We start from the raw sequence: 25,052 nt of genomic DNA, 5'->3' as shown, positions 1-25,052 counted from the left end.
AACTAGAAGGAAAGCAATAGAATAACACAATGGGAAGGAATCTTGGAGACCCTCCTGACCTCGTTTTTATTGCACATTCATGATGCTCTTGGTGTGATCACATGCGACCCCACTTCCAATGTTGTTTGTGCTTGCAAAACTTTTGGGCTGATCACATTGTTTCATTTCCAATCAGTGCATATGTTGTTTATTTTTGTCCTGCTTTTGCTGCACTATAGTCCCTCCAGACATCAACAATGTGGGGAAGCATCGCAGAAAAAACAAAAACATACTTAATTCACTATTACTGGGCAAGGAACATGTTGCAGAATACACCTGTAATAAAGTACCTGTCTAGAGAGGCTCTTGAAAACCATATGATAGTCCAAATCCCTGCTCATTGCAGGAATCTTGAAACTACAGCATCTCTGATAGGTGGCTGTCCAGCTTCTGTTTAAAAACATCTTTTAAAAAAGGAGAATAGATTGCCTTCCAAGGCAATCTGTTTTACTGACAGACAGATGGAACTATCTTAATGCTTAGTGGAAATTCTCTTAGCAGAGCTTTTTCTGAGATGGTCCTAAATGGGTTTAAAAGCTTCACCTCCTTAATTTCTCTGTTTCAGACTGCATGCACAAAAGACATTTAAAGAAATATTCCCCCCCAAAGGAATCCTGGGAACTATACTTTCCCCATCACACAGCTACAATTCCCAGCACCCTTAATAAACTACAGTTCCCAGGATTTGGAGAGGAGGTAGATATGTGCTTTACATGTATCATGTGCTCAAAACGCAACCCTCATTCTCAGCACTTTCGTTTTTACAAGAGCATAGGTCCACGCTCTTTCCTTGCAACACAACAGGAGACACACATTGTTGCCCAGTTGAACACAATCCCGAGCTTTTAAACCTTGCTTGCAACACTCACACGGAATTAGTCCTTCCACGAAAACATTCACAGTCAAGTGAGTCCAACTTCTGTCGTTCTGCAAAATCTTAAGCCGCTTGAAAATCCAGCTCTTGGAAATCACATAGCAAAATCCATTGCCTGCAAAATGAATGATCAATCAAACAGCAGGGGGCTCCTTGTTGCTAATTAGTGGCAATCTGTCAGGTCTGATAAGCCGGTGAGAGAGACAGGCTGAACTGTCAAATACCTGCAGCTCAAACACTCATCTGCGGCTTAATACAAGGAAGCCCAGGAGAGATTTCTGATGTCCCCATAGGCTCAGCCCGCAGTAACCTGGTAATGCTTGTTAAACAGACTCCTCCCCTCATTCAGGTGTGAGGAAAACAGGAAGCACCAGGTAAGTAGGTGGAGCACAGAAAAGATGTGTCTGTAGGTAGCAACCTGTTGGAATCTTGAGACTGTGCTCATTTCAAAGTCCAAGCACCACTGAAGTCAGGTTGAAGGTCCTATCCAGGTAATGGAAGCTGGCAAGTATATCGAGAAAACTATTGTTTTGTGTGTACATTTGGGGAGCTGTTATGGCAGAGAATGTAAGCAAGTAGTGCTCTGTTTGGAAACAGGCAGACAGTGGAATCCTATAATGCCTACTCAGAAATAAGACCTGTTGAGTTCAGTGGATCTTACTTCCAGGTAAGTGAGTACAGAATTGCAGCTTGAAGATTGTGGCACACAGCCTGGGGTGGGGGATTTTGGTGTGCAGGAAGTATCTTGCTGAACTGTCTGGTATATTGGACAATGAGGAAACAGTTCTGTTTGCTTGCTGTTTTCTTTTTCTTTCTGTGTATAGCATAAATGGAGTGAAGCTTGCAAATTGGACAGCAAGCTGAGGTTCTTTTGGCGGGGGATAAATTCAGTAGGGCTAAAGAACTGTATGGCCAAAAGAATTTCAGCTTACTGTCTTAGTTTAACCAGCCTCACAAGGTGGTTGTGAAAATAAAATGGATGGAGAACAGAAGGACCATTTAAGCCTGCCCTGTGCTCCTTGGAGAAAGGGTGAAATAGATATATAAAAATAAAGTTGTCTTTATGTACTGTCCTCCTCAAGAATTCTGTTAATCCTTTCCTTGGTGCTCCTCTGTCTGCTGCTCTGGTCTGTGGGAAGAACTTAATTTCTGTATTCCATCTAAACCTTGTTGGCTTGCCTTTAGCTCCAGTCCTGACCTGAAGCTGCCTTTCTGGCTGCATCCTCTTAGGTTCCCTTCGTGCAATATTAATGTCAGCTTCAGCTGTGCCTAGGCGCCTCCTCCCTTCAGAAAAAGCACTTCTGCCATGCCAGGTTGACAACTTTGGCTTTACCTGTTCAGGGCTACAATTCCCATCACAGTGAACAAACTACACTTCCCAGGATTGTCTGGGGGAAGTCATGTACTTTAAATGAATGGGGCTGTATTCAACATAGTACTAAGGCGAAGGTAGTAAAAAGCTTTTTTCCTTGTGAGGTGTAGCATTCTCCATCTTCTTCCCCATGTACCCCCTAAATCTGGTCTGGTGATTCCTCCAACCCTCTGGAGCAGATTTGGTAATAGGCAGAAGAAGATGGGAAAATCCTCTTGCACTAGTCATTGTATTAGTTTAATGCCTCCCAGGGTCTCAACCGCAGCCCTCTTCTCATAATTGTTTTCAAACAATATTAAAGGGAACAATTCACTTTATTATTAGAATATAAATCACAATGTTGTACCCTTATTTCAGCACGTAGCCATCTATAGCAATGTTATGACTGTTTTATACGGGATTAACAAGCAATTTATGGGGCAGTTTCTAATACAAGTGTATGGCATCCCTTAATGTCTGTTCACATCTTGCGACACATGAATCCAAATATAGGAACATAGGAAGTCTGACCACTGGTCCACCTAGCTCAGGTGTAGCCAATATAATGTCATCCAGGTGTGGTGGACCTCCCATTAATCCTGACCATTGGCCATACTGCTGAGACCAAAGTATGGCAGGCACCACATTGGCTATCCCTGGTCTAATTCAATATGGCCTACACTGGCAGCAGCCCTCCAGAGATTCAGGTGGGATGTCTCCCAGCTCTAAGTTAAGTTGCTAGGGATTGACGTTGGCACCTTTTTGCAAGCAAAGCAGATGCTCGATGAGTGACCTATCACCCTTCACCAAGCAGCTCACAAGCTATGCATTGTTGCTTGCCGACTACCTGACAGCTAGCCTGTTCTTGTGCTCATGGCCAGGCAGCAAAAAGGCTGTTAAGCTCCTTGTGGCCTGCACCTGGCTTGATAGATCATGAGTGAGACAGGCCAGCCTCATTTCCGTGGGAGTTGTTGAAAGACAGGAGATAAAAATTGCATGTTTCTACCTGCTGTGTTGTTACCACTCAGCTGTTGGGTGGTGTGTGAAGTTGCTACAGATGTCCTATGAGCAATGTTGGAGAACTGAGTCAAATACACCAAGCATGTACGGAAACCCAATTTAATAAGTTGCAAGTGGAGATTGGGAGATCGGAGTAGAGCTTCTTTCTAAGGTGTGCCAGTTACCAGGCAAAGGAAAGATGGGTGGCAAATGCAAAGGACAGCAGTAGCCTAGGAGTGAAACACTCGACTGCAGAAAGGGCTGAGCAGTTTAGAAATACTGGTGCATGATCATGACAAAATGTGGTTGTTCTCAGTGTACTCCAGCTGGGGAGAAGAATGCTTTGTTTATTATGTGGCTGTCCTGCAGGTACTTAGTGTGTGGATAAAGAAAATAATGATGGCTTTCACAGCATTGACACTGATAAGGGTACAGGATGCTTTCTTTGCCATCCTGGCCTACTTAGCAGTTCAGGAAGGAGAACAAGCCTCGGCTGAATTTCTTGTTAGCAGGGGCTGGCTTTAGCGTTCCTGCTTTGTTTTCCGGCAGGGCACTTGTGCCTTTAATTACTAATGACAGACAGAAACCCAGCTGGTGTGTCTCTCTCTCCCTTTACTACATGGAGGTGCAATAGCGGGGAAAGCTTTCTTTGGTAGAGCTGTACTAGAAAGCAGCAATGACCTTTGTGGCTCTGAAGTTCCCTTATGAGTGTTGTTGCAAACAGCTTTCAGGAATTTGAATTATTGGCCTCTTCTACCAGGTAATTTTAAAATTTGGAGCCCTGGGTATTACCTCTGAAAAGTGTGTGCTCCAATGAATGTAAAGTTTCAGTGTGCTCAAGTCCGAGATAAATATTAGGTGTGTTTATCTGTGCATTTGCAGCCTGTTTGAGTCACTCTGTGTGCTATCCCTTTGATCTGCAATTCAGCTCCTGTGTAACTCTTTATAAAATAAAACCACTGTGTTCCCCAATTCAGTATAACAGGAAATCTAAAAAAAGTTATATCCTTTTCTCCTTTTGGCCAAAGTAGATGAAATTTATGGGCATAGGAGCCCCTTCAAAGTGGTTGAAACATACCAAATTACAGGATAATTGATCCAGGGCCTTTTTGTTGCAACATCCACTGTGGGAGGCTTGGGAATTTGTTTCTTGCTCTCTTTCCTTAAAATAATGAAGAAGTAGCTAAATGGTGTGTATTCTTGCTTGTACCTTTTTTAAAAAAAACTTTGTAGTTTCATGTCAGCCTTTCTTTCTGGCGGTTGTTTGGGAGCCAGCGTGGTGTAGTGGTTAAGAGCGGTAGTCTCGTAATCTGGGGAACCAGGTTCGCGTCTCCGCTCATCCACATGCAGCTGCTGGGTGACCTTGGGCTGGTCACACTTCTCGGAAGTCTCTCAGCCCCACTCACCTCACAGAGTGTTTGTTGTGGGGTAGGAAGGGAAAGGAGATTGTTAGCTGCTTTGAGACTCCTTAAGGGAGTGAAAGGAGGGATATCAAGTCCAAACTACTACTACTACTACTACTACTACTACTACTCTTCTTCTTCTTCTTCTTCTTCTTCTTCTTCTTCTTCTTCTTCTTCTTCTTCTTCTTCTTCTTCTTCTTCCAATAGGCTTTACAAGCCTTCAGATAAGTTTTTACAGTTTTCTGATGGGCCTTACAATGTGTCTTGAATGCCCTCATACTGATGTAACTTTCTCTTAGTAAGATTTCATAGCCAGGTCCTATTAAAATTTAGGCCTCCTTTTGAGCCTTTTATATAGCTTAAGTTCTCGAGCCTGGATAGAGTTCTAAAGTTCGACTTCCACGAGACTCCATGACTCTGAAGGCGGATCATTTATTAATGTGATTCACTGACTTCATAGCTCTGGCTCACTGGAATCATTCCTTTCCTGTTTTATCTAAAGGTTGATACAGAACTATAGTCACTGATGAGCTCATGACAACATCATCAGCTGCCTGTATAAAAAGTCAGAAATGCAGAAGGTTGAGGTGGCTTTATTGAGAAATTACAGTGGGCCTTGGGACCTGTTATTCTGACTCTTACCACTTTCTATCCGGCAGCAACAGAAGGCCTACAGTCTCTCTGCTCCTGTGTTCTGCTCTAATGAACCACTACCATTTTTTAAGAGTGGGGTAGTTCATTGGGGTGTCTTCTAGATGATGTTGTACTCCAACTCCCATCATCTCCAGCCAATGGCCAGGAATGATGGGAATTTCAGTCTAACAACATCTGGAGAGCATCAGATTGGCAACCAGCCCCTGGTTTAAGAGTATACCCTCTACCTTTTAGCTCTTGGTGTTGGATCATGTCATTTGACAGTCTTCCCACAACCTCAGGCCTGGGATCTACCTATGGCTGAACTTGAACCTGCAACTAAGCTTGCCAGCTTCTCAGCCGGCCGCTGTAGCTGTGTCTCTTAAACTGGGTCACAACAGGAGCATGACCACCATGCATTTATATCATCAAAGATTAAGAAATGGTTCCTCAAATACATGATTGGGTTAAAAGTGGGCCCTGGATCTGAAAAGGTTGAAGATGACTCTTCTAGAGTACTCTGCTGGAAGTTCACAAATATACCGTTCTGCCACAAATGCATGTTGCTTTCTTTATGGGTGCAAACTCCAGGCCTCTGATGGCTTTGTCCAGCATGGAGATCTGAGAAAAGAGCCCCTGCTGCTGACTTTTGCTTGTCCTGAAGTTGCTTATAACCCAGGACCCTGTCCACAACAATGTTGTGTCAACAAAGTATTTTTTTACACAGTTGTGCACAAGCACACTATTTATGAATGCTTTCTAAAGCTGCCCTCAAGACTTTAGGTGAACATAACTGTTGAGGACAGAGAGGGGAGCTCTAACAGTTTCTGTGCTATGGGCTGTGAGCTTGCCTGCCTAGCTGCCAATTAAATTGCACCAAAGAATGCTCAGCTCAGCAGGTTACTGTGGCAAGGGGACTGTCTCATGACCTTCTCTCAGCTCTGAACAGCATGGAGCTGACAGAGGCAATGAAGTTTCCAGAGTCAGCCGGAGCCCCTTCCCCCTGCCTCTCTAGGAATCACTTTATCCTTGATATTTGCAGGATAGGAAAGGTAAACACCTGCAGCTCTTCTGCTGTCTGCTTAGAAAGAAAAGCCTGGTCCTCATGCTGGCTCAGTTTGGCTCAGTGTAGATTCCAGAGGGCCTTATGAGATGCTTGGGAGCAAGATCGGCTCTCTCAAATTGCTCAGCAGAGGTGGGTTTCTTTCTAGGGAGGGAGGCACTGTGAAACTGCCCCAAATTTGCTGGGTAAGAAGCAGCTTTCTTTGCTGTTGTGTGTGTGTGTGTGTGTGTGTGTGTGTGTGTGTGTGTGTGTTGAGATGCTCTTCACATGACTGTGGGCATTTCCATGGGTTCATGGATTTTTGTGAGTTCCCATACAGTAATTGTATAATAGTTGCAGTGGAGCATTCTTTTCCCAATAGAGGATCACTGTTGTAGGTAAATGGTGTTTTTTAAGGATACAAAAGTTTCGCTGCTGGAGGGTGTCTTTTTGTATTCTGCTTGCTGTGGCTATTGCTTTCTGAAGCGCTGCATATACTTAATTCATGGTAGTATTAAGAAGAAAGATCCCCCAGTGCAAGCATTTGGCTGATAGAATGACCCCCTCTTCTCCCCCCGAATTCTGTCCTGGGGTTTTCTCAACCCTCCCAAGTAAGCCCCACCGAGCTTGGTTGGACTCTTGCGTATCTTACATCTTGAGACACGCATTTAGGGTAACACTAGAACACACTGTATTTTTTCAGGACACAAGTCATGTGCCCAGCACTTTGTGTTAGCACTCATGTAAGCTCCTGCACAAAAATGGAGGTCAGGGGTGGAGCAATTGGGCACCATGGGCATAGCCGGGGGGGCAGGGGGGCTGCTGCCCCATCAATAAAAATACATAGCAAACTGAGGTTCTGCCCCCCCCGAAATCCTGGCCACGCCCATGACAGGCACAATCCCAATTTCTCCTTTCTTCTTGACCATTTCAAAACAGTTTGGACATCAGACCCAGGCTCTATGTAGTGTAATGGAGCAGTGTTCATTTTTAAATATTATGGGATAAAGTCCCTCTTTTTCTTTACATCAGTACATTGTCGACTGTGGCTGAACAAATGAGCACAGCACACAGGATGTTACAAAATACACACTTGTTCTTATTTTCTTTTATGAAATGTTGCAGGGTTGAAAAGCCTAAATGAGCGCTGCTAAATGACATTGTGTACCAAATAAATCAAGTCCCTGTGATGTTACTTCCTCCCCAGTGACCATTTATAGATTGTCAAGTGAGAGCCATTTGAAGAAGATGAACTCACGAAAGGGGCAGAAACACACAGAGACATTATTTAGAGTTTGCTTTCAATGAGGCTCTTTAATAAGAAATGGAAATGCCAGGACCTTGGTGTCCATTAGTAACTGTTGGGGGAATAAACTGCTGCCAGATGACATCCTTGAGAATTAGTCATAGAATCGCTGAGTTGAAGGAAACCTCAAAGGTCATCTAGTTTTCCACAATGCAGGAAATGCGCTGCTCCAGCATCCCTGGTAGGTAACTATTCAGCCTTTTGGCAAGTGGTCTTGACTTGCTCTCTGTTATCACGCCTTTAATGGCTGCTTTGTTGTAGTATATCTCATCGTGAGGAAAAAGTTGTGTGCGCAAGTGGGTGACCTGAGACCCAAGGATTTGAACGAAGATGAAGATTGCATCTTTGATGTATAAATAGCACTACATTTATTTTGTCTGTGCCAGTTCCTATAAAATAATTCCATGCGGCCACTTCATACCAAAAAGAAAGTAAGCCATTTCACACACTGAAGGATAACTGAAGTATTTTTGAACTGCGATTGGGTGTTGAGTTATTAAATCAGTTGCCAAGATGATTCTCTTCCTACATGATGCCTTATTTCAGCACTGGATTATTATTTTAATTGTACATCTTATTACCTATTAATCGGGAGTGGTGGTTTACCTTAATGTTTCTGCATGAATTGGCAGTGGTAACTCTCTGGTTCCATTTGTGGGCAACTTCCTATGTACCAGTGACTTTTATGCTACCATCTCCTTTTACTAGTTCCCCCATTAATTTTTAGATGAAATTAAATTGTTGTAGATGGCTGCTCATATCAGAGAGAGCATTATGTTTCCTGTGTAATGGGTGCCTGGAGTAAGAGTGATGGTGGGCTGACTTACTCCTGGTTCTACAGGGAGCCCCATGGAGGATGCCACATATTTTCTTGCCCCTTAACTCTTCCACAGTCAAGGTCAAAGCAGTTCTTTGTCCATTTTGTTATAGACTGTAATAACAACTAAGGCTTCTGCCATTGCTGTCCATTATGTGTTTTATGTACCGTATTTGTCGCTCTATAAGACGCACCAGACCACAAGACGCACCTAGTTTTTGGAGGAGGAAAACAAGAAAAAAATATTCTGTATCTCAGAAGCCAGAACAGCAAGAGGGATCGCTGCGCAGTGAAAGCAGCAATCCCTCTTACTGTTCTGGCTTCTGGGATAGCTGCGCAGCCTGCATTCGCACACACATTTCCCCTTACTTTTTAGGAGGGAAAAAGTGAGTCTTATACAGCAAAAAATACGGTAAAATAAGCTTGTAATGACATCTTCAGTGTAAGAAGAGTGCATCATGATTACTTAATTTGCATAGGTGTGTAATGTACTGGCACAGCCAAGGGGCATCAGTGTATGGTTACTGTAGACATCTGAAGTCTTCTTAACAACTCCTCGTGACTTAATTACAAGGTTCAAAGCCTTTGCCATGAATAACGCGAGTGCACACCGGGTGACTCATATAAAAAACAAAGTTGTAACGTTGATCAACACTGGAATTGCTCGCTCTGCCGAGGTGCAAGTTTCTTCAAGTATTCTGTATGTTCTGATCTTAATTTCTTGGATGTCAAGGATGGAAACTAAGCTAATGAGCAAGGCTGTCAGATTGATTGGTTGAATTGAATGGATTAATATATATAATTTAATTGACTAGAAAGGTGCCCTTGATTAAAATTTCACAAACATTAAAAAAATTAGGAGGCCAAAGGACATTTCCCCTTTCTCATGCATAGGTGGATGTGCCTTTTCCTGTGATACCTGCTATGACATTTGTGTGCATCCTCTAAAATCAAATTGTGCTGCTTCAGAACCAATGTTTTACCTATTCTATATGTAAATTTCATCAATAAAACTGATTTATCAGCTAAAACCCATATAATTAATTGGCTGGCGAAACAGTTGCTGAATGTTCATTTCTGTGGTATCTGTTAAAAATCTCATGCTTAGAGATAGGGCATTAGATCTAGGCAGAAAATAGAAGCTAGCAAAGGTATATCAGTCCACTACCCCTAGCCAATGAATCTTCATTTTGTTGAGTAGCAGGCATGCTGATTTTCCTTAGTGAGCAAAGGGCCACACAAGTGGTTCTAATTTTGTCTCCTTCCATTGCAATGCTTCAGAGACACCTAGGAATATTAGTTAGGGACACGTGTATTATTTCTAACCCACTTGCTGGTCCTGTATCCTGAAAGCAGATCTAGACATTACAAGGGAAGCACAAGATTCCGAAACTTGAGTTTGCCTCTTAACACCAAAATGTTTGTGGGAGATACTTGCATGGGAGAATTGAGTAAGAGCGGGTGCTTAGATGTTCTCCTACCTAGTCATTCTGATCATTAGTCTATAAATAGTGTTTAGTGCCATTGTTATTGGCCATCGTGTTGTGTTATATTGTTCAGCTAGTCATTCTACCCAGCAGGTGTGGCCCAACTGGATTTAAACCTCTCTACACACCCAATGGCTCTTAAAATGGAAAACTAGCCTGTCCGGGAAGATGGCTTTGGGGAAATTATTTTGGTTTCTCTATGATAGTCATGTATCTGTTGGCTCTGAGGCATTTGCAACCTCTTGTTTTCAGGAAGCCATTATTCATATGTCACTGATGATATCCTTCTTACCAGCTGAATCTCCTAGTTATCTTGGGTGACACAGAACCCTGGAATCAGTAACTTCCGATGTGTAAAATCATCCACCATGCATTCTGTAGAATGAGTTTAGGAAGCAGGAAAGCCTAATATGTTTGCTTTCATTGGTGGTGTCCTTAGGCTTCAGGAGTCATATCACAATGGCTGACTATAGATGACTGTTTGCCAAGTGGTAACTGCCCACACTGCAAACTTTATAAAATTAGAGCTGGGACGTGGCTGAACTTCCAGATCCTTCTCAGAACAGATAGTAACATATAGAACACAAAGTAGTCCAGAAATGGCATAACACCTCCTTTGGATTAAAGGTGCCATATACTAAAAGTTGCTGACCTTTTTGGATCTGTGGGTACATTTTGAATTTTGGAAGAGTGCTGGGGGTGCCAGTCCTAAAATGGCTGCCATGGGGGCAAAGCATAACCCAAAATTGGCTATTATGGAGAGCATAGCATAACACAAAATTAGAGAGGCAACTATCCCTGACAACTTCATCCTTGCCATAGGAAGTCAGTTATGCCCTGATTGTGGGAGATTACAAAATACAGGTTATCCTCATCCTCTCTCTCTCTCTCTCTCTCTCTCTCTCTCTCTCTCTCTCTCTCTCTCTGATGGTGTTAATAACAGGGAGCATTCCTTAGTACCAGGAAAAATATACATCACTGTCACTCTCATGTCACATAAATTAGTTAGAAGGTATGTGCACATTTTGCCCCATAGCTTTCTTTCTAGGAGGCTAGAGACAAAGGGCTTATCCACACTTACCTTCCTTCTGCCTCGCTCTTTCCTGGCAGAGGTATGCACTGAAAAGCTCTGTGTCTGAGGACATTGTTTTTGTTTTTGCCCCAGAGCTTTCCCTGCAAAAACCCTCTCTTTATTGCTCAGAGCAAACATCAATTCAGGCTTTCCACAAATTGCCGTTTGCTCTGATTGAGCTTTAAAGAGCAGGATTTCACAGGGAGAGCTCCCAAGGAAAGGGTGCACAGACACAGACCTTTGAAGTGTGGACCGTGCCCGGAAAGAACAGAGGAAGGGTAAGTGTGGAGAAGCCATTACTTCTTTTTCTTAAAATGGAAGCTCAGTGTCTGTGGGACCTGCCCAGTGATACCAATGGAAGCATTCCTAGATAACATCCATGGGTTGGGGACCCTGTATTACATGATTATTCAAAAACTTTTTAAAATCTGTCTCTTCCTTCTTTCTGTTTGTAGTCTCGGACAATGAACTATGTGGGGCAGCTCGCTGAAACGGTGTTTGGCACTGTGAAGGAGCTGTATAAGGGCCTGAACCCAGCCACCCTGACAGGCTGCATTGATGTCATTGTGGTGAGGCAACCAGATGGCTCCTTCCTCTGTTCACCTTTCCATGTGCGCTTTGGCAAGCTGCGTGTTCTACATTCCAGTGAGAAAGTGGTAAGTGACACTCGATGTGTGTTGACAAGGACTAATATGCTTGAAGATCAAGGAGGTCGAATGTGGAAACTACCAAATTCTACCACGATCAACAATTCTCACAAAGTTACGCATAGTAACCTTAATGTTGCAGGATGTGGGTTATGGATTATTGCTGGGAAGTTGATTTTGTTTTTGGCATCTACTAACAACTGTTTAGTCCCAGGAAGGCTATCCAGGCGGGTGATTTTAGCAGCCGTGAGTGTTTTTAAATTACTAATTTTATTTTGTATGTATTTTTTTAGCTCTTTAAAATATTTGCTTTTTATTGGTATTTTAAATGTGTATTTTAGACAGCATTGCAAACCACTTAGATGTATATATCACTTACTATTTTGCTAAATAAAAAAATGAGTAACTTGTGTGGGGGGTGCCGATTCATATAGTCTTCTCAGCACAAAACCATATGGATTACTGGTCTTATGACATTTGAGCAAATTTAGTAATCTGTGTACAGTACTGCCATGCTAAAAAGATTGTATGAATGGGCCATACTTTTCAAGTGCCATTCAGAACTTCAGACTTATCTCACATTATAGATTGACGATTGGTTAAAAATTCTCTAAACATGCCTGCCTAATAGGAAAGAGTTGAACTTCCATTAACCCTTGAGCCCAAATTTGTTACCTGGCCAGTCGTCTCCAGTGAGAGTCTTGACAGACTCTAGGGTTGTGCGCTCATCTCACTCTAGAGGCCAGGAGCCAGCGCTGTCCGCAGACACTTCTGGGTCACGTGGCCAGCGTGACAAGCTGCATCTGGCGAGCCAGCGCAGCACACGGAACGCTGTTTACCTTCCCACTAGTAAACGGTCCCTATTTATCTACTTGCACCCAGGGGTGCTTTCGAACTGCTAGGTTGGCAGGCGCTGGGACCGAAAGACGGGAGCGCACCCCGCCGTGGGGATTCGAACCACCGACCTTTTGATCGGCAAGTCCTAGGCGCTGAGGCTTTAACCCACAGTGCCACCCACGTCCCCTGTGAGACATATGGGAAGCCACAAAAGCACAATCTAGAAACACACTGGTCCAATGTCACATTGGCTCAAACAACATAACCAGTACATTTCCGAGCACAATTCAAAGTGTTGGTGCTGACTTTTAAAGCCCCAAACAGCCTCGGTCTAGTATACCTGAAGGAGTGTCTCCACCCCTATTGTTCTGCCTGGACACTAAGCACCTGCTCCAAGGGCCTTCTGGCAGTTCCCTCCCTGCAAGAAGTGAGGTTACAGGGAACCAGGCAGAGGGCCTTCTCGGTAGTGGCGCCTGCCCTGTGGAACGCCCTCCCATCAGATGTCAAGGAAATAAACAATTATCCGACTTTTAGAAGACATCTGAAGCCAGCCCTGTTTAGGGAAGTTTTTAACGTCTGAAGTTTTGTTCTGTTTTTAATGTTCTGTTGAAAGCCGCCCAGAGTGACTGGGGAAACCCAGTCAGATGGGTGGTGTAGAAATAATACATTATTATTATTATTTATTATTATTATTTATTATTACCAGTTTTACAGTGGAGGTGGGTACTTGTCATGCATCTTGCTGAGGGCCATTTTTGAATTGGACCTGTGTTCTGCACAGTACAGCCAAGTGATCCGTATTGCACAAAGATGTGCCTGCTATGTGGGGAGACGAGCTTGTTTGTTGCTTTATCTCATGCCACATTGTTCCTGACCTTTTAAAAATATATATACACACAATGAGGTACAACATGTACTTCAACCTTTCCACTGGCTTCCTGCAATTTCAAATCTGCTATCCTCATTCGTGACGATGGGGTTTAAGTGAAGCATAATATTTATGAAAGGAAATGTGACTAAGTGTATTTTCTCCCTTGGCTCTGACCAAAGTCCTGTTAATGTAGTGGGTGGGGGACAAAATGGAAGCACGGGCGCCGCTAAAAAGGGTTCATGATGGAGAAAGGCTAGTTTTATGGCATGGAGAGATGAGGTGCTTTCTTGGACGCTAGAGGCAGTTGTCCATTTGGAAAGCAAGCCCCCATTTAAATTAGAATTATATCATTGGAATGTGCTGTGTCAAATGTTCTCACAGTAAAACCAGGCCTGCAGCCAGGCTGATCTTTTTTAGAAAAAGAAAAAAAACCAGGCCGGACTGTTTTTCTTTCACTTAGCCTGAATAAGTCTAGCATGTACAATTATGAATTTGCATGTACATGTGTTTCGACTGTGATTATAAACTAAGCAGTGCCTGGTTTAATTTTATTCTCTTGCTATTAAAAGCAGCAACTCGTATCAAAGCTGGTGAGGTAACATTACACGATCCCATGCTGTGCTGTTTCTGTGCTAATCTAATATGTGTTTATGAATAACCTGCATGAAAATTCATTTTTAGAAATGAAAAATGAAAACATTCATCCACATCTATCAAAATACAAATTTCTCTGTGGTATCGTCTTTCAAAATGTGCATTTTTAAATGATTTTTAATGTGTTTGTTAATTAACTGCACTATATTTGCATGTCATCCCAATACATAAAGTTCCCTGTGTGGTTTATTGTTTTTTGAGCTGAAGCACTGGAATATTTTGGAAGTCTGAAAGGCAGGGGATAACTATTCCTCACAATGTGGATGAGGTCAGCTTGGTCTTGGAATTCACAAAGATCAAATTCCTCATACATCTCTCAGTCCCAGATATGGAAAGTGGTTAGAATGCTTTTTGTGTTAACTTCACCATTGCCTTTTCTGGGATTGTTTCCTAGGCTAAAAACAATTAACCTTCTTTTTTTTGTAGGTTGACATTGAAATTAATGGCGAGCCAGTCAATCTGCATATGAAGCTGGGTGACAATGGAGAAGCCTTTTTTGTCCAGGAGTCAGAGGAATGCAAGGTGGGAAGATACTAACATTAAAAACTACCCCTCAACTTTTCAAATAGATTACACTGAAGGCTTGTTGTTTTCCCAATACTCTTTTGCCTTACTTCGCACTCCTGAAGTCCTCATCACTGGTTTTAGGGTCGTGCAGGCGGTTCTCCTGCACAGGGCAACAAGCCAAGGGGGCACAAAATTAAGAAGATCCATTCAGAGGTGTCCTTTTTTTGCATCACACAGAGCACCATATCATAAAAAGATTACCCAAGTCTTTGGCCATGCCTCTCAACAATCTGGATATATTCCACCTATATCTCAGACCATAATCTACTGGATTTCTTGTCTTGCTTTTTATTTTTTTTGCTAGTCCAGTGCTTGGCCCTTTCTTGGGTCACATCGAAAACACATTGCTTTCCCTCCCCCAAAGGATCCTGGGAACTTTACCCATCAGAGTTACAATTCCTCTAACAAATTACATTTGGGGGGGGAGCAAATTTTCGGGTGTGATCTTGGTAACCTCCTGTGACAGGGCTTTTCTGTTCTCTTCCTCAAAACCACTACAATGTGTGTGAAGTTGGTACTGAGAAGGCCCTGATTCTCTGGAGCATAGCAAATCAAGACCATCTGCATATATTTACTCATTTTAGGTATATTTTGTCTGTTTTGGCTGGTTTCTGAAGCCCTGTTCTCTTGAAATCGGGCAACTCTATCCACCTTTTGAGACTTTGCCAGGTACTTCTTCTGGCTCATTCAACAAGAAGTGATCACATTTCAATAGATGTCCAAAGCTTTGGATGAAAGAGAAGCTTCTCTTCAGGGGAAAAAGTTCATGAGAAAAAAGTTCATCTATTAAATGGATCCTCAGAGAAACATGCTATGAAGCCCATCATAATTCTCTACTGAAATTTTCTGGGTGCCAAATTCAGACTTTGTGGCACTGTACAGTAGGCTTCCTGTATTTCTCAGCTGACTCAGAGAGGTGGAGCAGCTGATAAAACATTTTGTAGATGTCTTTCAGCTGCTCATTACCAACAATGTAAACTAGGAGGGGCAGCTTTCAAGCAATGACCCACCCCCATGTATGTTCATTCTCCCCTAATGAATATATGAAAAAAGTTGGAGTTATCCTCTTTTTCTCTCTCTCCACATTCTATTCATTTGCTATCCTCACTACCTGTTTCTATATCCTGGGCTTTTCCCACTCTCTGGCAGTAATAGTTCTCCAAGAATTTGGTCCTACCTACAACAGTGGACGCAGGTGGCGCTGTGGGTTAAAGCCTCAGCGCCTAGGACTTGCCGATTGAAAGGTCGGCGGTTCGAATCCCTGCAGCGGGGTGCGCTCCCGCTGCTCGGTCCCAGCGCCTGCCAACCTAGCAGTTCGAAAGCACCTCCGGGTGCAAGTAGATAAATAGGGACCGCTTACCAGCGGGAAGGTAAACGGCGTTTCCGTGTGCGGCTCTGGCTCGCCAGAGCAGCGATGTCACGCTGGCCACGTGACCCGGAAGTGTCTCCGGACAGCTCTGGCCCCTGGCCTCTTGAGTGAGATGGGCGCACAACCCCAGAGTCTGTCAAGACTGGCCCGTACGGGCAGGGGTACCTTTACCTTTACCTTTACAACAGTGGACAAAAACGAAAGGCCTTTCTTAAAATGCCCCTGCCTTTTCATCGCTAACTTCCCATCATGCCAAAGTTCGCCATAACAAATGAGAGAAGCAATTCTTGCTTAATAGCCTGTGCACCTCAATCCCTGGGATGAAGCAAGGCGTGGGATTCCAAATTCTTCTTGCACTGGTCTCCCAGATAGATCATAAAGCCTGCTAATCTTTTGCATTTGACACTGAGGGCTCATCCAGTCTTTCTTTTGCACTGTGCTTTCCAGGTCTGTGTCCAAGTGGGCTGTTTTTTGTCTTTGTCCTTACACCTTTCCCTGGGAAAACCTGCAGATTACCACTGAATCAGAACAATCGGGGGTTTTGCAGATTGACACTTGTTCCAATTCAGAGGTTGTTGTTGTTGTTTAGTCATTTAATCGTGTCCGACTCTTCGTGACCCCATGGACCAGAGCACGCCAGGCACTCCTGTCTTCCACTGCCTCCCGCAGTTTGGTCAAACTCATGCTGGTAGCCTTGAGAACACTGTCCAACCATATTGTCCTCTGTCATCCCCTTCTCCTTGTGCCCTCCATCTTTCCCAACATCAGGGTCTTTTCCAGGGTGTCTTCTCTTCTCATGAGGTGGCCAAGCCTCAGCTTCAGGATCTGTCCTTCCAGTGAGCACTCAGGGCTGATTTCCTTCAGAATGGAGAGGTTTGATCTTCTTGCAGTCCATGGGACTCTCAAGAGTCTCCTCCAGCACCAGAATTCAAAAGCATCAATTCTTCAGTGATCAGCCTTCTTTATGGTCCAGCTCTCACTTCCATACATCACTACTGGGAAAACCATAGCTTTAACTATACGGACCTTTGTTCAGATATGCGCTTGGAAAAACACTGGAAAGCACAGCACAAAAGAAAGTCAGGATGAGCCCTAACGCATAAATTTACAATTTTATCCAAGGTTTATCTTTGTTTGTTTCTATGGATTTATACCCAGCATTGAATGAAATGATGCACGAGGTACAGTATATTACAAGAGATTGCAATAACAGATACACATCAATAGCCCTTACTCCTCAAGTCAATACATGGGGTCCTGAGTGTTCTTCATTTCTACTGCATAGTCACAGAGCAACATACCATTAAATACAAATGTTCTTTCTGGTGGGGAGGAGTGGGGGAGAAGGCTCCCTACAGCTATTCTTTCATTGGCTGATGAGGCATGGAGCCAGGCTGTTCTTCCCCTTGCTGTGATGTTGGTTTCCTAAGAGGGAGGGGGTTCAACCTCCCAGCATTCCTTTGTCTCCTGACCAGTTGCAGAGGCCACAGTGTACTCTCCTTCTGTTTGCCATTCCAGGTATTGATTTGCCTGGTTTTATAGTAGCCACAAGGAACCTGTGGCCCTACAGATGCTGTTGAACTACAACTCCCACCACTCCTGACTGGGGTTGATGGGGAGTGAAGTTCTACAACATTGAGAGTCACAGGTTCCCCGTTTCTGCTTTATAGTTTAATCAGCTCCTAACTCCGGGTCAGAGGTTGAGCATTTTTGTGTGTGCCCCTCCCCTTGTTCCAGGAGAGCATCCCCACTTCCATGTGCACATCTCCCATCCCACTGGAGAAAAATGCAGAGCCTGTGTCCAGATCATCCAGCTTGCATGGAAACCCTGAAGTCTTGGGCTCAGAAACAGCCCTTCGAAAGAAAAGATGGCGCAAGAAGAAACCAAAGAAGAGGGAGTCACTGGGAGACTCCACTTCAGAAGAAGAAGAAGGAGGAGGGACTGAAAGTGAGAAGTCTCTGGAGGAGAAGCGGAAGCTGTTGACTTCCAAGTAAGTAGGCTGTAACCAAAACTTGGATTGCCATCATGTGTTGAATTACTGCAAATGCCAGCCATCATTGATATTTGCACCAGCTTTGCAGCTGTGCAATACATTTTGTTGTTTTGCTGCTGGGAGTTCAGGGGTTGGACAGGAGAGCATTTATTGGGGCTAGACGACTGTTTAAAGCTCCTTAATAGACAGAGCTCAGGTGGGGCAGATGCACCCTTTTTTTAGGAAATTACAGTGAAATGGAGTGGCAAAGCCCTGCAATGCCAGTATATAAGGGGTAACCTGAGAAAGTGCTCTCTTAGCACAAAATTGATTATAACCAGTGCTTTTTTTTCTGCAGGGACACATGGGTACACATACCTCTAAAAATTTTGTGAATCTAAGTTTGGCTTTATTGAGGAGCAGTATTTCAATATGAGTAGGAAAATGAGAGTACTCCTAACCTTTTTTTTTTTTTTAGAAAAAAAGCACTTATTATAACCATATAAGAATGCACTTTTGATTGACAAATGGCATGGGACAGGAACAACATGAGGATAATGCTGTGTTTGCACAATGCCATCAAAAGTCCAATGCACTGAATGTGCAGTATATTATCACACATTGTGTGCACACTCTAAATTTAATTGTCAAATTTCATAGCCATATTAGAAGGCAAAGCTAAGAGAAAAGGAAACACACAGCTTTTTATAGTGTAATGATTAGGACATTTGCGGGGTATTTCCTTGGGATATCTGTGTGACTAATTGGTTTGTATTTTGCTTGTCCGAACAGGCTCTCTAGGCTACTGATCATGTGCTACTTTTTCTACTTTGTAGAAAAAAGTAGTAATTGACCACATCCTACTTTTCTCTTGACATCATTTAGACTGTAGAGTCATAGGTGGTTTATGCATTGCCATGTCGATGGATTTCCCCGTATGGTATCTCAGAACATACTGAGTGATCAACAAAGATTAATGTCAAGAAACTATAAGAGGCAATGTGGTTTTGTTTTAGAGGTCTGTCCAAATTCCCCATACAGTGGTACCTTGGGTTACAGACACTTCAGGTTACAGACTCGGCTAACCCAGAAATAGTACCTCGGGTTAAGAACTTTGCTTCAGGATGAGAACAGAAATCGTTCTGCGGTGGCGTGGCGGCAGAAGTAGGAGGCCCCATTGGCTAAAGTGGTGCTTCAGGTTAAGAACAGTTTCAGGTTAAGAAGGGACCTCCGGAAAGAATTACGGTAAGTACTTAACCCAAGGTACCACTGTAATTATTTGGAGGACTGGAAATGTACTGTCAGAGTCACCCGTTTGGTCCCAGCTCACAAGAGACCCAACTCCGATCCGGTTTATTTACAGAAAGTCTTTATTGAAGATCATGGTTGCATTTACACTCCATCTCTGTGACTCTACATCTGTACCGTTAGATCGTTGAAGTCCCCTCTGAATCTGTCCCGCCTCGGCACCAATTTAAGAGGCTAGCCCTGGACCACCTCTTCCTCTCCTTCCTTTTCCGCAGGGTCTTTCTGCCCCCCTGAGTTCCCCCTCTCCGGGACTCGCCCGAGGCTGAATCCTCTGACGCCTCTGCCCCCCTCCTTCTCGCTTTAGGGCCGGGCTCCTCCCCAGGGCTCTCCTCACTTCCGCGCGCCTCTACCTTTGAACTTGGCGCGCGTACGTTCCTCTTGACCGCTACACTGCTCTCGGTGCTGCTCTCCACCCCTTCCGGCTGAGCGCCCTGCTCCGATCTCCTTCCCCTGTCTCTCTCCTGCTCTGCTCCCTCTGACACACTTGTAACTCCACCCCCTTCACTCCGTTCCGGCTGAGAAGCCGGCTCCTGCCTCCGACCCCCACTGGGGCTTCTCCCTTCTCTCCCCTGCTCCTCACTGTTTCCCCCTTGTCCCCCTTTCGGTCTGGCCAGGGGAGCCCCCTTTTGGGAATCCTCTGACTCACTGGTCAGACTCATGGAGAACCTTTGGGCATCGTCATCCTCCTCCTCATCTCTCTGGGATTCTTCCCCCTCGCTCTCTGTCTCCTCCCCCATCTGCTCTTCTCTCCCTGAAACCCTGACATCCATCCCCCCCTCGAAGCCCCCCCTTCCCCCCTCCCGCTCGCCGGGGGCCGGTTGTGGAAACTGCGGCTCTTCGGGGGTAGGCTCAGGATACAGGTCGTCTACGTCAATGTTCTCTGCTGGCAGTTCTGTGTATGTGTGTTCGAACTCGGGTTCTTCCCCCAAATGCTTCTCAGTCTCTGCTTCCATCGCTACTTCCTCCGGTGCTGCCTGCCAAGGACCTATCAGCCACCTCTTACGCCATTCCTCCTCTGGCTGCTCCTCCCACCAATAAGGGGTTTCCGTGTCCACCCCCGAGCACGATCCCTTGGGCGGGCTTGATTCTGGTGTTCTTCCCTCGGGGGAAGAGAAACCCCTGAACGTGCTATCTGACAATGTGGGTGTGAAAAGCCAGTCATCAAAGTACTCAGCTGGCATGGGTCTATGTGGGAAAAGTGCATGGAACTCTTCTTTCAAAAGGGGTTCGTCTAACTCGTAGCCTGGCACCCAACTATTAGCAGTGGCTGGTGTGCCCTCCCTGGCGAGAAAGTATTCAACCCCCTCCTCCCCCCATCTCGAGTCCAGTATCTCTGTGACCTCGTTAAGGGGTTCGGCTCTAGGCGACCCCCCCTTCTTTGGTGCCCCTTTGCGTGGGTCTGGTACTGTTACTGACTCCTGAAACCTGTGCGGGGCCTTGTAGGGAGTGAGCACCGACCTATGAAAGACCGGGTGCACTCTGGAGCCTTCCGGAAGGGCCAGGCGAAATGCTACTGGATTGATCCTAGCCTCAACTTGGTAGGGTCCTAGCTGCCTGTGTCCTAGCTTCTTCTTGGCTAACGATTTGGCTGGCATAGCTTGGGCTGCTAACCATACCCAGTCCCCCACCTGGATGTCTTCTCCCGCCCTTCTGTGCTTGTCCGCCTGCACCTTATAGGCCTGCTTGGCCAGCTCTAAATGTCTCCGCAGCTCCTCGTGCACCTCTTGCAACTCTGCTGCGAACTGGTCGGCTTCTTGAGGCACCCCCTCCTCTGGTGCTATAAGCCTCGGAAAGGTTCTGGGATGACGGCCATTGTTCGCGAAGAACGGTGTCACCCCGGTCGATGCGTGCTTCGTGTTGTTGTAGGCAAACTCAGCCATCGGCAGGTAGTCCACCCACGCTGCTGGTCGCTGATTGGCGTAACACCTCAGGTACTGCTGCATGATCGCGTTGACCCTCTCTGCTTGGCCGTTGGTCTGCGGATGTCTCGCCGACGCTAGGTCGATCTTGACGTGCAGGATACCCAGAAGCTTCTTCCAGAAGTTGGAAACAAATTGGCGCCCCCTGTCGGACAGGACGGACTGCGGTAGTCCATGCACTCTGAACACGTGGTCGATGAAGAGTTTGGCGGTCTGTTCTGCCGTCGCCACCTTGGCACAAGGAATGAAGTGTGCCATCTTGGTGAACAAGTCCACAACCACCAGCACCGCCGTCTTGCCCCTGGCACTGGGCAGGTCAGTAACAAAGTCCAGTGCTACCCTCTCCCACGGTTGCTGCGGCGTTTCCAGCGGTTCCAACAATCCCGCCGGTTTCTGGTGTACTGGTTTGGACCTCTGACAGGTGTCACACCTGGCGACGTAATCCGCCACCTCTCCCCGCATCTGGGGCCACCAAAAGTCCCTGGCCACTAGTTCTATCGTCTTCTCCTTGCCGAAATGTCCCGCACTGGGAGCGTCGTGCAATTGCTGCAGAACCTTTGCGCGAAGTTCATCGTTAGGCACGTAGAGGGCACCCTTGCGAGTTAAGAGTCCGTCCCGCAACTGGAACTCATCGTCTCTTTGCGACCCGCTGCGGAGCTCCTCCATCTTGGACTGTGCAAATTGATCCGCTTGCAACGCTCGTCGCACCGCGTCCAGGTCGACTGCGATAGCCGCGCACGCCCACGCCTGCGGTGCGAAAATGTGCTTCGCTGCAATTGGTGTCGTCTCCTCCAGGTATTGCGGTTTCCTGGAGAGTGCGTCTGCTATAACATTGGAGTCCCCCGGGATGTATTCTATCTTGAAGTCGAAATCTGCAAAGAATTCTGCCCAGCGCATGTGTCTTTGGGTCTGCAGCCTTGCCGTTCGCCAATACTCTAAGTTCTTGTGATCCGTGCGGACTTGCACTGTGTGCTTGGCTCCTATGAGGAAGTGCCGCCACGCTTTGAAAGCTGCATGAATGGCCAACAGCTCCCTGTCCCATATGGTGTAGTTCCGCTCCGTCTTGCTGAGCTTCCGGGAGTAGAAGGCACCCGGCCTCCAATTGCCTTGCGGATCCTCCTGCAGAAGGACGGCTCCAACCGCTCTGTCGGACGCATCGGTTTCCACTCGCATGGGTCTGCCGGGATTCACGTGCAGTAGCTGTTCCTCGGAGGCGAAGAGGCTTTTAAGCTTCCGAAAAGAGCGCTCTGCCTGTTCCGTCCAAGCGAACCTCTTCTTTTTGGAACTGAGGGTGTCCGTGATTGCTGCCGTCTCATTGGCAAAACCTTTGATGAATTTGCGATAAAAATTGGCAAATCCGATGAATCTTTGGACCTCCTTCCGATTGCGTGGGCTCTTCCAGTCCAACACCGCTTGGACCTTGATTCTGTCCATGGCCAGCCCCTCGTCGGAGAGCTTGTAGCCAAGAAAATCCACCTCCGTCACATCAAACTGGCACTTCTCCAACTTGGCGTACAGCCTGTGCTCCTTCAACCTCTGTAGGACCTCCTTTACATCCTTCTCGTGAGCCTCCGGCGATTCCGAGAAAATCAGGATATCGTCGAGAAAACATACACACTTCTTGTAGAGGAGTCCCGCCAGCACGTGATGCATAAATGCTTGGAAAACGTGGCTGCCATTTTGGAGACCAAACGGCATAACTCTGTATTCATACGTGCCTAGAGGCGTGAACATGGCAGTCTTCCACTCATCGCCCTTCCGGATGCGGATGAGATTGTACGCTCCACGCAAATCCAACTTGGTGAAGATCTTACCCTTCCTAACGGTCGCTAGGAGGTCGTCAATCTTGGGCATGGGAAAGGCCTTGGGCTTAGTCAGTCTGTTTATGAACCTGTAATCCACCACGAGTCTTTTTTGGGGCGTGTCTTTTTTCTTCACAAAGAAAACAGGACTGCCTCCCACTGCCTTGGATTCCCGGATGAACCCGCGCTTCAGATTCTGCTCTATGAATTCTCTGAGCTCTTGCATCTCGTCCTCAGACATGGAATACAGCTTTGCAGTTGGCAGCTGCGCCCCTGGCACCAGGTCGATCGCACAGTCGTAAGGCCTGTGAGGCGGCAACTTGTCAGCTTCTTTCTCGCAGAAAACCTCCAAGAATCCCTCGTACTTGTGAGGCACTGCCTGCACCATGCCCAGGTGCAGTTGCTGCTCAGCTCCTTCCTCCTGATTGGGTTGGATGCAATGCTGAGCACAATACGATGAGCAGAAGGTGATCTGCCGCTGGTACCACGCTACAGCGGGACTATGTCTCTCCAGCCAACTCATGCCTAACACAATGGGTGTGTCTGACAGGTGGGTGACATTGAAGCTAATGACTTCCCGATGATTTCCAATCTGCATCACCATGGGAGGCGTCTGCTGCACAACTTGCCCTCCCAGCAATTTCCTGCCGTCCACTGTGACCACGTTCAGAGGGGTCGTTGCAGGCAGGAGCGCTATGCCATGCTGCTTGACAAATTGCATTCCCACAAAATCCGCGTTGCTTCCTGAATCAACCGTGATCGGAACTTCCAGGGATTGTCCATTTGGCAGCTGAAGGGTTGCAGTGAGTTGCACTGCTGGCTTGGGGGGTAAAGGGTCTGTGCGTTGCAAGGGTGCTGGGGACTGTTCTACAGATCCGCCTGGCTGAGCCCCAGTAGCTCCGCCTCCAGCCAGGCACTGTCGTTTCCCTGAGGCTGCTCCGTTTGCACCACTTCCGCTGACACTGTTGCTAGAGCTGCAGTGTGCTTCTGGAGCCTCTGGGGGCACTCTTTCGCCATATGGTGTGCACTGTCACAGATGTAACATTTCCTGGTCCCTCTAGGCGGCTTCGCCTTCACTGCACCGGAAACAGGGGCTCTGGATGGTGTCTGAGCCCTAGCACCACCGATTTCCATCGGCTCTTCACCTTGCCTCCCCAAGGGCGAGGGGTGCGACTGGTTGAAGTCCCTGGGGACAAAAGGGGGGGGTTCTCGCTGGTGCACGCGCCTGGGGTCCCTCCCCCTCGTGCCACGGGCGTCCCTCAAGTCGGATTCCAATAGCCAAAGCCCGATGCACGACGTCTTCCAGGGTCTGGGGTCTATCCCCCCTGGCGATCTCATCCTTGACGGGGGGGCTAAGCCCCTCCCAGAAAAGATCTCTGACTGGTTTACTATCCTTCTCCCAGCCCAACGCAGTTAGCAATGCAAAGAACTTGGAGTGATATTGGCGCACAGTGGCTTTGCCTTGTCGCAGTCCGTGCATCTGTCTACGTGCAATATCCACATCCACAGAGGACTGGAAACAAGCATCCATCGCTTTAATAAATTCATCAGAACTGCGGCGGGCAGGGCCATCTTCGCGCCACAAATTGCGCAGCCAAGCTCTGGCCTCCCCATGCAGATGCGAAATTATGAACCCCACTCTCTCCTCCTCATCCTTAAAATCATGACGGAGTAAATGCAGTGCATACACGATGTCCGCTCTGAAGTTAGGGTAATCTTGAAGGTTGCCATTAAAGTGCGTAACTAGGGCGCCCCCCGCCGTCCAAGTGCAACGCCCTCCGATCTGGACCCCGGGACCCCTGCCCTGGCCGCTTGCTCCCACCTTGTTCGCAGGTCCTGGCAAGCCTTGTCCAGTTCGTCATTCTTCTTCTGCGATGCAATGACTGCAGCTGTGAGCTCGGTAACTTGATTCCTCAGCGTAAGCAGCTGTTCCTCCGCGCTCATGGCTGCTCCCGGTGGTGAGCTTTGCAAAAAAAAAATTTTTGCGTTCTGGTGAGGGGACTTACTGTCAGAGTCACCCGTTTGGTCCCAGCTCACAAGAGACCCAACTCCGATCCGGTTTATTTACAGAAAGTCTTTATT

General features: G+C 46.3%; 1 protein-coding gene and 1 long non-coding RNA gene across 5 annotated transcripts in view; one reads left to right on the top strand and one right to left on the bottom strand.

Annotated features, from left to right (window-relative positions):
* Positions 1 to 25,052, bottom strand: part of LOC309373215 — a 408,815-nt gene that overhangs the window by 57,885 nt on the left and 325,878 nt on the right. The window lies entirely within an intron of this gene.
* The window catches only part of LPIN3 (lipin 3), a 43,342-nt gene continuing 19,541 nt past the window's right edge, over positions 1,252 to 25,052 (top strand). For 2 of the 4 annotated variants that reach the window (XM_081916755.1, XM_081916752.1), the window contains exons 1-4: positions 1,252 to 1,404; positions 11,479 to 11,679; positions 14,459 to 14,554; positions 17,706 to 17,959. In XM_081916755.1, coding sequence (XP_081772881.1) covers positions 11,488 to 11,679; positions 14,459 to 14,554; positions 17,706 to 17,959 — 542 coding nt within the window. In that variant the 5' untranslated portion in view covers positions 1,252 to 1,404; positions 11,479 to 11,487. The other 2 variants (XM_081916754.1, XM_081916753.1) reach the window with 2 other exon arrangements.

This window comes from Podarcis melisellensis (genome assembly GCF_964234715.1).
Source record: "Podarcis melisellensis genome assembly, chromosome: 6".
Taxonomy (NCBI): Eukaryota; Metazoa; Chordata; class Lepidosauria; order Squamata; family Lacertidae; genus Podarcis; species Podarcis melisellensis.
This window is presented reverse-complemented; position numbering and strand designations above follow the sequence as displayed.